Source organism: Ischnura elegans, chromosome 12 (genome assembly GCF_921293095.1).
Source record: "Ischnura elegans chromosome 12, ioIscEleg1.1, whole genome shotgun sequence".
Classification (NCBI taxonomy): Eukaryota; Metazoa; Arthropoda; class Insecta; order Odonata; family Coenagrionidae; genus Ischnura; species Ischnura elegans.
Window position 1 is genome coordinate 5,866,694 of NC_060257.1, and position 12,448 is coordinate 5,879,141.

The window sequence follows — 12,448 nt, forward strand, 5'->3', positions numbered from 1 at the left end:
AAACAGCACGTGAGATGTGGGCAGCGGCACTCTTTGCTTAGGGAGCTTGGACATTGGACGAAGTTATTGGAAGAGTACAGAGGCCTTAAAACCTGATGTTTGAGGAGCATGAATGAAATGAAAGAAGCATGCTGAAGGTAAAATGGATGGATTGGGTGAAGAACGAGGATGTATGTAGAAGAAAAATAAGAGACTAAACGACCCTTACCAAACCAAACATGGTAGATAGGCCACCAAATGAGATACAGCAGTTATGTGGTAAAAATAATGAAGGGAAGTGATGTGTCCCCAGAGGAAGATCATGGGATGAGTATCTAGGATAGACCAAGAAGGAGATGGGGAAGAAGGACCTCAGTCTGGGAGGTAAAAGAACTTCATAGCTGGGGAAATGGAAGGCTGCTGGGTAGCAATCTTAGGATTGCAGCACTATGAATGAATGAAAAAACAATGCCTAACAGTTATGTTGTTGTAAAAGGGTTTTGGGTGATGTCTAGAATGCTATTTTATTTATATACAAGTTGGTAGCAGCCAAGGATAGAATTCAGATAATTTTCACGACGAATACCATATTAAAGGATTTATAATAGCATGTTACCACAGGCCATCATGATTGTCATTGAGTTTACACAGCAGGAAGCACCTATCATAGACCATAAAAATTCATAGCACTTCTTCTTGATTGAGCAAGTTGATATTATTACCATTAGGAAATGGATGTTTTGATTGTAGCCAGTATGACTGCCATCATGAACATGGTATGCACCGGGGGCAATGTGACAAGGCAGGGCTGTGATAGATAGACTGGGAGCTTAACTTCTCTAACTAAGTGGCTGGATTCCCTGTTGCCTCAATTCCCAGAGAGGGTTAGGATAATGGATTAGTTTATGAACCTGGTGATTAACTAGGCAGTATCATAATGATGAAGAAAACTTAAGGCATTACAGCTACAGTGGCACCGACTCCATGGGGCCTGAGCCCCCTAAAAAATTCATTATGGGTGCAAGGAAAAAATGTGTCAGGCTTGTCGATTTTCCCTGGAGTGCCCGAATATCGAGATTCCAGTTATCAGGGTTCTAATTTTGATCATATGACTCTTCTAAAATGCTTAAAAAACTTAAAACTCACTACTTATAAAATTTCCCGGGGCAAGATCCCTGGTTTGGGCCCCCCCAATATTTTTTGCAAGTCAGCATCCCTGTACAGCTAATATGTATGTATCAGTAGATATTGAAAAGGGTGAATGGCTTCCTTACTTCTACCACTGGAAGAGCTGAATCATGCCATTATGACATCTATCACTCATCAACAACTATCTAAAGTAAAACCAAGCCTAAAAGCAAATTTTAAATGTCTGCTTAATTCATTCTTCGGCTGTGGGAAACATAAGCACGAGTGTATGGATGACTGCTTGAAAAAAATCTACCCTCTCTTCTTACCAGCTATCTTCGGCCCCCTCTATCTTAACGGCTGAAGCCTTTTCTTCCACGAATGGTACCAGTATCAACCCTCCCATCATACTCTAACTAGTTCCTCACTCACTAGTTAGCCATTGAATTCAATTCCTGACAGTCACTAGCCGGTCCTTTTCTTATCCTCTCAATGAGCTCTGCAGGGACAGGGTGTGAGAAATTGGATGCATAGAAAGGTTTAAACCAAGTGGGTAACTATCAACTGATTTCCTTAGTGTTTGGAATCAAATTAAACAAGAGTAGTATGAATAAACTTCATATAATATTCGTTTTCTAGACTTGAGCAGATGAAATAATCTCTGCAAATTATTCCATACTCCACAAATCCATCAATTGGTGGATGGGGTCCTTTCCTCGGGAAAAGTATCAGGAAAGAATTACAAGGGCCTATCCCTGCTCGACCCCTTCCCGCAGAAAAAAAGGCTCTGGCCACCTTGGCAAATTTTCCTGCACAGAGTTTATCGATCCATCGAATAAAGCTGAGGGTTTAAAAAGAACTCTATTTGAAATGAGAAATATATATTTTAAATCAAATTCAATAAAAAAATACTTGGAGAGACAAAATTAAATACACATACATTCTATGAGATGTAATCAAGGTGGATTTTCTGAGCAGGTTTGACTATCTGAGGGCTTTTCTGGATTTGATGCCTGCCCCGACACTATCTTACTCAGGATATTCTCCAGAGCTCTCACCTTCCGCTCTTCAACTCGCAACAATTCCTCATGAGCTTTCTTCAACGACTCCCTCCTTTTCCTCTCTTCTTCCTGGTATTCCTTCAAGAAATTGACAAACCATGCAGGCGGAGAACTAGAGACATCTGTGGCTCCTTTCGAGGTAGAGGCATCCAACCTGTCCACCGTCTTTTCATCAATCATTTCCACTTCCTCTTTGGATTTGCTGGTCGAGCACTTTGGAACCGTTTCACTGTCTTTTTGTATGGCCAACAATGCTTTGGCTTTGGACTCACTGATTTTAACCTGACCTTGAACTACATGTGACAGTTTCACTTGTTTCTTCACGGGTGTCTCCGAGGGAGCCACCTTTGATGACTTCATCACCATGAAACCTGGGGAGCCCTTCACTTCTTCGAGGAACACAGAGTCTTCGTTAGAGCCCACGTCTTCCGCAGATATGACCGGGGGACGTGGTGATATCTCGACAGGCCTCCCTGATCGCACAAGGTGAGCGTGCTTTTTAAGTGATGGGATCATGATCGCCCTCCCTCCTCCTGACTGTAAATTCGGCGGATGGACGACAACATACCGGGTCTTCTCAGGTTTGACGACGGGTCGATCCCGAGGGGTCTCCATTGTGTTTCCGAAGACGTCCAACAGAGGAGTGTAAAATTCCCACCGGGATCGGCTTCGGAAGGAGCGCCACTGGTTGTGGTGTATGGTCCTGAACGTGTGTTTTAGATTCCTCCACTTGCGATCGCAAGCATCCCACGTCACCTGGCTAGACATCCATGCGTTGCTCTCTCCAGTTTCCTTAGCGATCTTCTCACTGAGTCGTGCCGATACGATTGCCCACAAGTCCTTCTGCTTTCTCCGAGGATCTTGGAATTCATTCTTGAGAGCTTTATACTCGTTGATGAGGAGTTTGACATTGTTGCGTGTCCAAAGAGTTCGGCTGGTATCACCTGCAATCACAATGAGCTATTAAAAGAAATACAGAGGATGAATAAAATAGTCTTATTTATTTACACTAAGGGTGAAATTCACAATGAAAATATCGTCCGGCTTATCCAGGATTCTAACATGGATCTCCTGGCTCCCAGTCAATTATGCCATCAGTTAAATACCACCAAGCCAGAAGCCAAAACTGGTGACACACCTCAACGACAATCAGAGATCCTGATTTGAATCCTGGCCAAACCAAATTATCTTTTTGTGACAAATTTCTTCCCAGGAGCACATAACTCTGCACCAATGGGTGTGATTGCATATGGAGTTACGTGCAGTAATTTGGAAATATTCATTTCAACACAAAAATTACAAAACAATATGAAAGAATCATCTCCACTACTTCACCCATCTCTGGAGCATGGCCTGCTAGTCAGTCACACCAAGCCTCATTAACTATCACACACTGGAGATTGGAAACTAGTATTGTTCTCTGCATATTAGGTGAGAGAATTTTGCAATTGGCTTCCACCAGGGTTGGCCAACTACAAAACACATTCCTAAGTAATTCTTTAGAGTAATGAGTCATGGATGATGAAAGCAGTAGAGAATACACATGTTAAATACACGTGCGTGAGGTGCCCAACAGCAGTGGTGCCAATCCATTTAGGAGTCAATCTGCTGAGCTCTATTGGAGGAGGGGAGGAAGGAACAGGAGTAGGACAGGAGGGTACATAAATACTCTCAGGCAAATTAAAAGTCAAAGAGGGTGCGCTCTAGCGAAACCTGGAAAGCCGTTTGCTGCTCCTAAAGAAATGGAAGAATATTCTATGTGAAGAATATTCCAGAAATTTTCCTCCAGATAATAGCACAAATGGAAATTTTTGAAATGTGATGCAACACAATGATTAAGCAGACAGATCATAAGAGTACTGCATGAGCTAAAAAAGGCCATAGTTTCATGTTAAACTTTGTAGTGATTCAAACAGATTGCAAGATTCTAAGTCCACCTATCAAGACATTCAAAGTCTAACAAGCATGTTTTTTCAGTCATGGTCACGTTTTTGGGCAGAAAATGGCTGTTGAGTTACAGCGGTTTGAGATGGCAGCCTTTTTTTTTGGCTGCTGACATAAACTTTCCTTAATGCCACTGCCAAAGGAGCCTTCCCAGCCAATCTTACGCCGAAGTGATGCTATTCTCCAATCCCAGCCAAGCGACGATAAGTTCTCCTCTGCTGTGTGGACTTTTTTCCCTATTGAAGGCTCTCTTCCTCTTCCCTGGCTGCCTAGACGACACGAGCAACCAGGAGCAAGTTCCAACAGGGAGACTACAAGATTCGCCCCCAACCCTATCTCTCAAGTATTGCACATGTTTTTTTTCTGGGTGATATTAAATGTGACTTAAAAATAAATCCCAACTGCAATTTGGTTATTTTCACTTTTAACAACTTTTGTCAAATCTTTTCTTGTGACGGTACGCATCGCATGCAGAAATTTGAAAAAGAGTGGGAGAGAAGTCTTGGGAAAACTTTGGGTGAAAGACAGGATAATACCATCAGCTACATAATGAGAAATGACGTTCTAATGAAAATTACTTACAGTTGGACTGATAGAAGGGAAGAAACAGGCCTCGCTGAGATACACAAAACAGATTATGAAGGATGTAAAGCAGAATAATTATGTAGGTGTTAAAATTTTAGCTGATATGACAACAGTTCAGTATGAGAGCTGCATTAAACCAATCTAAGGATTGATAATGGTGCAATTTCAAAATAATATGGATAAAATGTAATAAATAATGCTTCCAATCAGCTCACTCTGGCCAGTTCAGCAAGAAACCCTAATGGCACCAGCCCAATGCAAATGAAAGGATCCGTGGGGACCACAGATTCATGTCCTATCCAACAAACAAAGTGATAGCACTTGAAGTATCCTCCACACAACACCCACTGGGCAACCTCTGAAAAACCTCTGCCAAGATTTGAACCCACGCTCATTAAGTGAGAATCCAACTCTCTAGCTGTCTGCTCATACCTATACAGTATTATTACTGTTCCACGGTAGAAAAATTAGCTTCTTCACTCTCTTTAAGCAGCCAAAATTTCAGATGGCAGAGGTGTAAAAAGTACTGTATTGCACTACAAGATTAGTCTCAAGCTAGTCAGCACTTAAGCTTGAAATAACACAGGCTTAACAGCCTTATTGAAACTATGGAGAATACTTTCATTGATTATACAATTGGGTAGCTGGCAAAAAATTAAATGACATTTCAATGTTATTAGAACTGAGTACCAATTAGCAGACTGGACATAGGTAACAAAGGTTTTTCCACACACGCAAGAGCATTTACAATTGGTTACCATTGAGGTTGGTTAGCAACTAAACAAATTTAAATAAGGGACTCATAAAATAAAGTACTCGTCGCCAGAATGTGAGGAGTATTCATGGAATTATCAAATTATTTACGAAATCACACTAAGATTTTAAAGTTAGAGAATTAAAAATAACATTTGGCAGTGTTAACATCAAACCTATAATGATGCTGACAGAGCTGAAAACTCCTTTAATCCTCTAGAGCTGAATTCTCTGCACATTCCAGTAATAGTTTAGAATTCCACAAATTATCTACGCATAGTTAAGGAGGTATCATTCTTAGTAACCACAAAATAAAAAAAGAATTTGAAATTAACAAATTCAATCACTCACTGGATAAATCTTCATTTTCAGTTCCTTCGAATTTATCACTCTCCTGCGCTAGTACACAACGAATATCATTATAATCATGTTCATTATTGTAATCTTCGACAGCTACACTATCATCAGAATGAACAATGATTTGCCGCGAGTCCATAACCTGTGCCTCTTCATTTTCATCAGCTATTACTTCCGAGTCGCTCACGAACACAGTCACGTACGGTCTCCCTTCTAAATAAAAATGATAAAGATTTCAAAATGTTACGATGAATTGTGAGCAACACAAGTGATGAGCAAAATTCTGCTCGTTCAACAAATGTACCAAACATGTTTACCTTGCTTGATGATCGCTTCCTCAGCTTCGCTCATTGCGATGGAGGGTAGCTTGTGCTTCGAGTTGGTGAAATAGGTGGAACCAAAAGTATTTCGATTTCAGCTTGCGACAAGAATTGAATTTTAAAATAAATTTAATTTTAATTAATCATAAAATAGCGGAAATTAAGTACTTTTAGGATAAAATTAAAATAATCGATTTAATTCCACATTAGCTTGACCTCAGTATTTCCGGAATTTGAACGTTGCCGGTTTTCCCATTTTTGAAAGTGCAAGAAGAAAGTAATGTCATATTTAATTAAATTTCAACGTTTTTCAACGACGCTTCCGTAATTGATATCAATCTAAGACATTTAGTATTTGAAATCTTTAGTAATGGTAATATCTCGAGGTTCAACGATAGAAATCACATTCCTGTCCGGTTTTAGTTTCCATACCGATACGAAGCAAAAGTCAGAGAAAATAAAAAAGTCTATGATGTTGGGCCTTACTGTCATGGGTAAATTAAAATGGGAATTAGTGAGCACTTATCCAAGTGTGATGTGAAACAAAGAGCTGGAAAATACATATTGAAAATTATATTGTGTATCGGCGTACAACGACGATGAGCATACATTATTAACATGTTCATGGACCAGGGACTCGGAAATCAGTTTCCGGATTTTTATTTCTAATTCATCACTTATTCAGCTCAATGGGAATTATCAAATTAGACAACATTTATTTGTTTACCTCGGACTTAGAAAAAAATCTTTGCCTAATCGCTGATGGGTGTGATTGGTTTCAAATTAGTTCGTCACTTGCTATCTTCTTCAATAATCTAACCCGATAAATCCCGATTAAATGGCAAGGTGTATGAGCAGGAACCCTGCAAGGATTAGAATCCTTGGTTGGTTAGGAACCAAGGGGAGGGTTATGATGATGGGCCTACAGAAGGCCACCCTTAGAATCATATGTATGTTCATGCTTAGAATCTTCCAACAGCAAACTCTACCAACAAACATTTCAATATATTCCTCTATAGACCAACATCATTTCAGCATGAGAACACCATAAATAGCAGTATTAGCAGCGACACATTCAGCATACAGGACTGCACGGTAATATAATACTGAATCTGCACTGAATTGTGCTGCCCAAGGCCATCAGTCTCTCAGCAATAGGGTTGTTCACCATATTTTTTTAATTTAAGAAATCGAAAGATCGTGCTTCAGAAGGAGCAATGACAATAATATTATGCTATTTTCTTAATTGTACATGTTTAGAGAAGGCTTTAAACAGTGACAAATTTTACGTTACGCCAAAAAGCCCTACTTCCATCTTGAATTGATGTGTGACGTCACAAGCCTGTAGATGCCCTACTGCAGTGTTGTTTAAGTGGCTCAGCAGGGTTATTCCACTTTTTTTCAAGATCTCCAGCGTCTGCCGCCAGATCAATGTTTAAAGAAAATCCAAATTTATCCTTTCATAAGAGTAATAATAAGCAAAATTACCCTTACTTGTACATATTTATTGCTCATCATATCATAAATAGCACTACAACGTACACATTTCACGAGTTGTCTTTTTGATACGAATTATTCGAATATATTCCGAATCAACTGATTCAATGAAAAACTTGACTCACAATAAATATAAAACACTAATAAAACATGATAATCGGTTTTCCAATCACTATGCACACGCTAAAAGAATTTGCACTCCTTGAAGTTCGAAAGATTCTCCACACCTCACTTCTCACTAACGACTTAGAATCAGTTTACGTTATTTCACATTGACATTTCGAGGACAATGAAATGAATAGGCTGAAACAAATAGCTAAACCGGTTATTGTAACATCAAAAAACTTCGAATTTCACTATTACTCTTACCCGTACTCTTACCGTAACCAAAATATGACCAAAACAAAAACAAACAACAGCGCAACGAAATTCGTGAAATGTAAACACTCGTGAATGCTCAAAATGAATAGGTAATAAAATCAAACGGAACTTAGAAGCGAACAAACGATTGAAAATTAATATGCGTTCGATGTATCCCTAAAGCACAACTAGCTCAAATATGAAAAATATCCCCTAGGCAATAGTTAGATACCTTAGATCGAAATGTATAGGGTTGATTGAACTAGCATGGAAGAAATAAATAATTTCGTCGAAGCAGTTACATTCACAACTCACTTCACTCTTTACTTCATCGTCTATATGCAATCATTCACTTAGGGGTACATTAAGGGCACAAATTGTGTTCACTTGCACTAGAAGCACAATGAAAGTTCACTGCACGTAGTTTCCTAGCAAATGCAGCTATACAAAACTTTCAATTCCTGTCAACGCTACATACGTTGCCTGCCTAACTTGAAGAATGGATTTCATGTCGCCTTGATCCATCCGGAAGCTTCATGCACAACATAGGGCATTTCAAAATAAGGAGTAACCTTGGCAAATGTCCAGTCGGCATGCAGAGTACTCAGCTTGGCATCGAGCGATCGAGGGTACAGGCCAGCCGTACAGGCTTGTGTCGTCATCACCTCTATTTCAAGATGGCCGACCGTTTTTGGCGGCGTTTAAAATTGTTCGAATTTTGATTGCTAATAATTCCATCATTACTTTTTCAACGCATCTGTCATTCATCCCAATCAAAATGAAATTACATCAGAAGTGATATACATTCGTTTTTTTAGACCGTTTTGATAGGCTTGAACAACCCTATTGTCAACAGCAAGTGCTGCCATCTATATGCGCTAGCTTCGCTTTCCAAAATACATTAGATTGGCCTTTAGTTGTTTTTCCTTGTTTCAGATAGGGATTCCGTCGCCATGTTTGAAGTCGTAAGAGGGAGGAATTCGAAGAGACAGCTTCCATTGTATTGACCTTCCTGAACGAATGGGCCATATAAAATTTAAAATCATAGTTGCTTTTTATTTTTGTACTGAAGTATCTGCAAGATATTAGAAATATCTATTCCGATACAAAATAGAAAGTACAGGTATTCTAACATGGCGGATATGACTACATATTTGTGACGTCATTTTGATCGCAGTTGTGGTACATATCTACATCAATTGAGCTCACGAAAAATTCACAATAATCTTTAAAAAATGGGATAACGAATGTATGTCAGATTACCAAACATGTGATTGTGTTGTTTACGGTATTTATCTGTTTTGCCTTTCGTCTAAGGTATGTTTGTCTGGTATTGAACTTTTCTCAGATTCGTAATACACGTAGTCTTCGATTAACGAAATAGAGTAAACATTTTGCCTTCGTTGATTAACCAAAATGATCATATTATGATAACATGATTTAGACTTGCTTGTATGGTAGTGAAATTTTGCATTTGATCAGTAACTCAACAGGGATGATCGTAATGGCTGTGTCAATTAATGAGATCTGTGAGAACACCAAACTAGGCCGTGAAATGGCTTTGATGGGCAACTACGAAAGCGCAGGTGTTTATTATCAGGGCGTTGTTCAACAGATTCATCGACTTCTTTCCACTATAGTCGATCCCACAAGAAGAGCAAAATGGCAACAGGTATGTCTGTGGTAAACACTATGTCTCTCCATCTAAGTGGCTAGTTGTTACGTCCAAAATCCCTTGCAGGTACAGCAGCAAATTGTTCAAGAATACGAGCGAGTGAAGGCTATTACATCGACACTTCAATTATTTAAGGGCGATTCACATGTCGACAGGCCTCTAGGTATGTGTTTATCGTTTATTTGATTTGCCATCGAGTCACATGCCCACTGATTTTCTTAATATAAGAGCGAGAGGCATACTTTGTATCTTAATATTAAGTTTTGCATGTTACCTTTTTGGAATGCCTTTTTATAAAATTTTTCTAAGAATTGCAATACGTATGTGATCATGAGCTATGAATTTGATGTAAGTGGTTTATGGTACTATTATAAGTATCATTTGTAATTAATGAATTTATGGGTGTAACAGGTCCTGGTTTAAGCGGCCTGTCTTTCGAAGAACCGATGAGAGATCCTTCCTCTTGGGGAATGCCCTCGCATAGTAATGTCTTCTCGTCCTCATATCGGGACCCTGATGTGTGGCCCCCTCCACCCCCAAGGGACCCTGACATTTGGCCTGCACCCACGCCTGTGGAACATAAGTAAGATACTTTTTTGTATTTTTTTTTCCATTTTTCAGGATCCTTGCACTCCATATTAGTCATCTTGAAAACAAAATTCCTCCCTCTATTAAGGCCATTCTACATGTGGCAAGTAATTGTTCCACCTGAAGCATGCACGATTGAGCATTTTAAGATGCTTTGTGAAAAGCTATTAATTGCATGAATGTGAAGTGGAAAAATAACCCCCCCTCTGATTTGAACTGTTGCATGCCTGATTTAGAAATAGATACAGCCGTATGATGTAGAAGATAATGAATGGATCAAATTATTCCCTCTCTTCCCCCTCCTCTCAAATTCTAGGGCCAAAACTTAACGAATGGCAAGAGCTGCAGAGTTTCAATTAGTTTCGTTTTTCTTCTCGGGAGTAAAGTTTCGTCCCGGTTTGAAGCTAAAATCTGTGATTACAATTTTGTGCAGGGAAGAAGTGAAAGCTACATCACATATTTTTGTTTCCCTCTGAGTCGAAACGAAATATTTTCATTTCGTTTTGATTGCCATCCCTGTGAGCAATATTTATCCAAAGATGCTTATATTTGGGACTGGATGGCACCCTGAAAAAATATCAATTCACCTGGAGATATGTAGGATTTAATTTTAATTTTCATGCAGTGGACGGTGAAAATTGCCTAATAACAGTGCCATGGCAATGGCATCAGCATTGCTTGTGTGATTTACAATGGACTTAATGCATGTTTATTCCTTTTTGTGTTGAGCAGGGCAACTCCTGCCATCCGCCCATTGCGAGGTGGGCAGAAGAAGGGAGAGTCTGGGGGTCGAGGGGGCGGAGGGGCGGGAAGGGGTGCTGGCCGAGGGGGGCAGAGGCCAGGCGGAGGGGGGCCTTCGACGGCCGCTGGTGGACGGAAGACGGACGGTGCTGCCCCCAAGAGGGAGGAGAGGGGAAAGGGGGGAGGCAGCAAGAAGGAAGACGGAAAGAAAGACGAGAACAAGGTGGGCAGTGGAAGATTGTTTTTCAAGGGAATAGAGAGGAAGTAGCCAGTGGCATGCCCTCTCAAAGTCACTCACAATTGCACATTTTGTTCGAAAATTAAAAGAGGACTTTGTTGATTTCCACTGATTTATTTCATCCATATGACATGTTTCGAACCATAGAGGTCATCATCAAATTGATACGATATTATCAATTATTACATTCAAATTGATAAAGACCTCTATGGTTCGAAACATGTCGTACGGATGAAATAAATCAGTGGAAATCAACAAAGTCTCCTTTTCATTTTTGAGTATTAACTTAGAACTCTACTACATAGTTGAGCCTAATACAATTGAGGGCCATTCCACCGTTAAGTACGGGACATTTGTACTAATTTTTACAACTTTAAAATATTTTTTCTGCTCTTAATATTTTCTGTATTTCATTGAAACAGCTATAAATTGTTAGGTGTAGGCCTAAACTATTTTTCAAGCTATAGTTTTGGCTTTAACACTTTGTTGTAACTGTTGCAAGAAAAAATAAGTGCGTGTTACGTGCAGGACGAGCTGGGTCTTGTTACTTGTTTGGCTCATGTTAAGAAAAATGATATTTCAGCTCAATTAGAATTTTCATAATGCTGTGCTATTTTTTTCATATACCTTAATAAGGATGCTTTAGGTATATATGTTTAACACTATCAACAAATTTTTTTAAACTGAGTTACAATTTTTTTACCTTTTGTTACGTACGGGACAAGGGTGTTACGTACGGGACATTGTACACTTCAGGTTAAAAGTTATTGAAAACAGGCATAGTTGACATGGTCAAAAACATACTTATCAGAAAAGGTTGTTAAGCCAATTACAATAGAAGAAGATCATATGTTTTGTAAGCATTATTCTCTTTATCAATTAGCTTAGCTTAGTCATAATACAATTATTATATTAAAATATTATGCAACTACTAAAATCTTGTTACCATGGTATTAATAAAAAAGACAACGAGAAAGATACTAGAGTTCATATTTTAAGATCTTTAATGTTAAATTTATATGGTTTTTTTGTTGTTCATCACTGTAGGAGGAGATTCTGCTTTAATCACCTCTCTCTTTATTGTATACGATACAATCGGGCGGCATTGGCCATTTATAATGCCTTGGAGGACCGGTGGGCACAATCGGGGGTGCAGCTAGGGATTAAGGCTAGAGGGGGTTTTAGGCACAACTAATAGTAGGGATCTGGGGGGGCCCTTCCC

The 12,448-nt window shown here is 39.3% G+C and overlaps 2 protein-coding genes across 2 annotated transcripts in view; one reads left to right on the forward strand and one right to left on the reverse strand.

Annotated features, from left to right (window-relative positions):
• Positions 1–1,971: 1,971 nt before the first annotated feature.
• LOC124169332 lies at positions 1,972–6,226 on the reverse strand. The gene is made up of 3 exons (XM_046547915.1): positions 6,125–6,226; positions 5,802–6,020; positions 1,972–3,112 (listed from the first exon to the last, which is right to left on the reverse strand). Exons 1-3 carry the CDS (start codon positions 6,156–6,158, stop codon positions 2,064–2,066), a joined length of 1,302 nt encoding a protein of 433 aa, XP_046403871.1. The 5' UTR covers positions 6,159–6,226; the 3' UTR covers positions 1,972–2,063.
• Positions 6,227–8,888: 2,662 nt separating this feature from the next.
• LOC124169844 (katanin p60 ATPase-containing subunit A-like 1) overlaps positions 8,889–12,448 on the forward strand; it is a 29,348-nt gene continuing 25,788 nt past the window's right edge. Inside the window, exons 1-5 of the mRNA XM_046548637.1 lie at positions 8,889–9,301; positions 9,467–9,656; positions 9,726–9,822; positions 10,071–10,242; positions 10,980–11,211. Of these exons, the coding sequence (XP_046404593.1) occupies positions 9,480–9,656; positions 9,726–9,822; positions 10,071–10,242; positions 10,980–11,211 (678 nt within the window). The 5' untranslated portion in view covers positions 8,889–9,301; positions 9,467–9,479. The remainder of the gene's footprint in view (positions 9,302–9,466; positions 9,657–9,725; positions 9,823–10,070; positions 10,243–10,979; positions 11,212–12,448) is intronic.

What these genes read in the sequence shown, in the direction of transcription:
- LOC124169332 (XM_046547915.1), bottom strand. Translation starts at nt 6,158, where the DNA reads ATGAGCGAAGCTGAGGAAGCGATCATCAAGCAAG. An exon ending in GGAAGCGATCATCAAGCAAG is followed by an intron (nt 6,021 to 6,124) that starts GTAAACATGTTT and finishes ATTTTTATTTAG; the next exon opens with AAGGGAGACCGTACGTGACT. An exon ending in TGAAAATGAAGATTTATCCA is followed by an intron (nt 3,113 to 5,801) that starts GTGAGTGATTGA and finishes TTGTGATTGCAG; the next exon opens with GTGATACCAGCCGAACTCTT.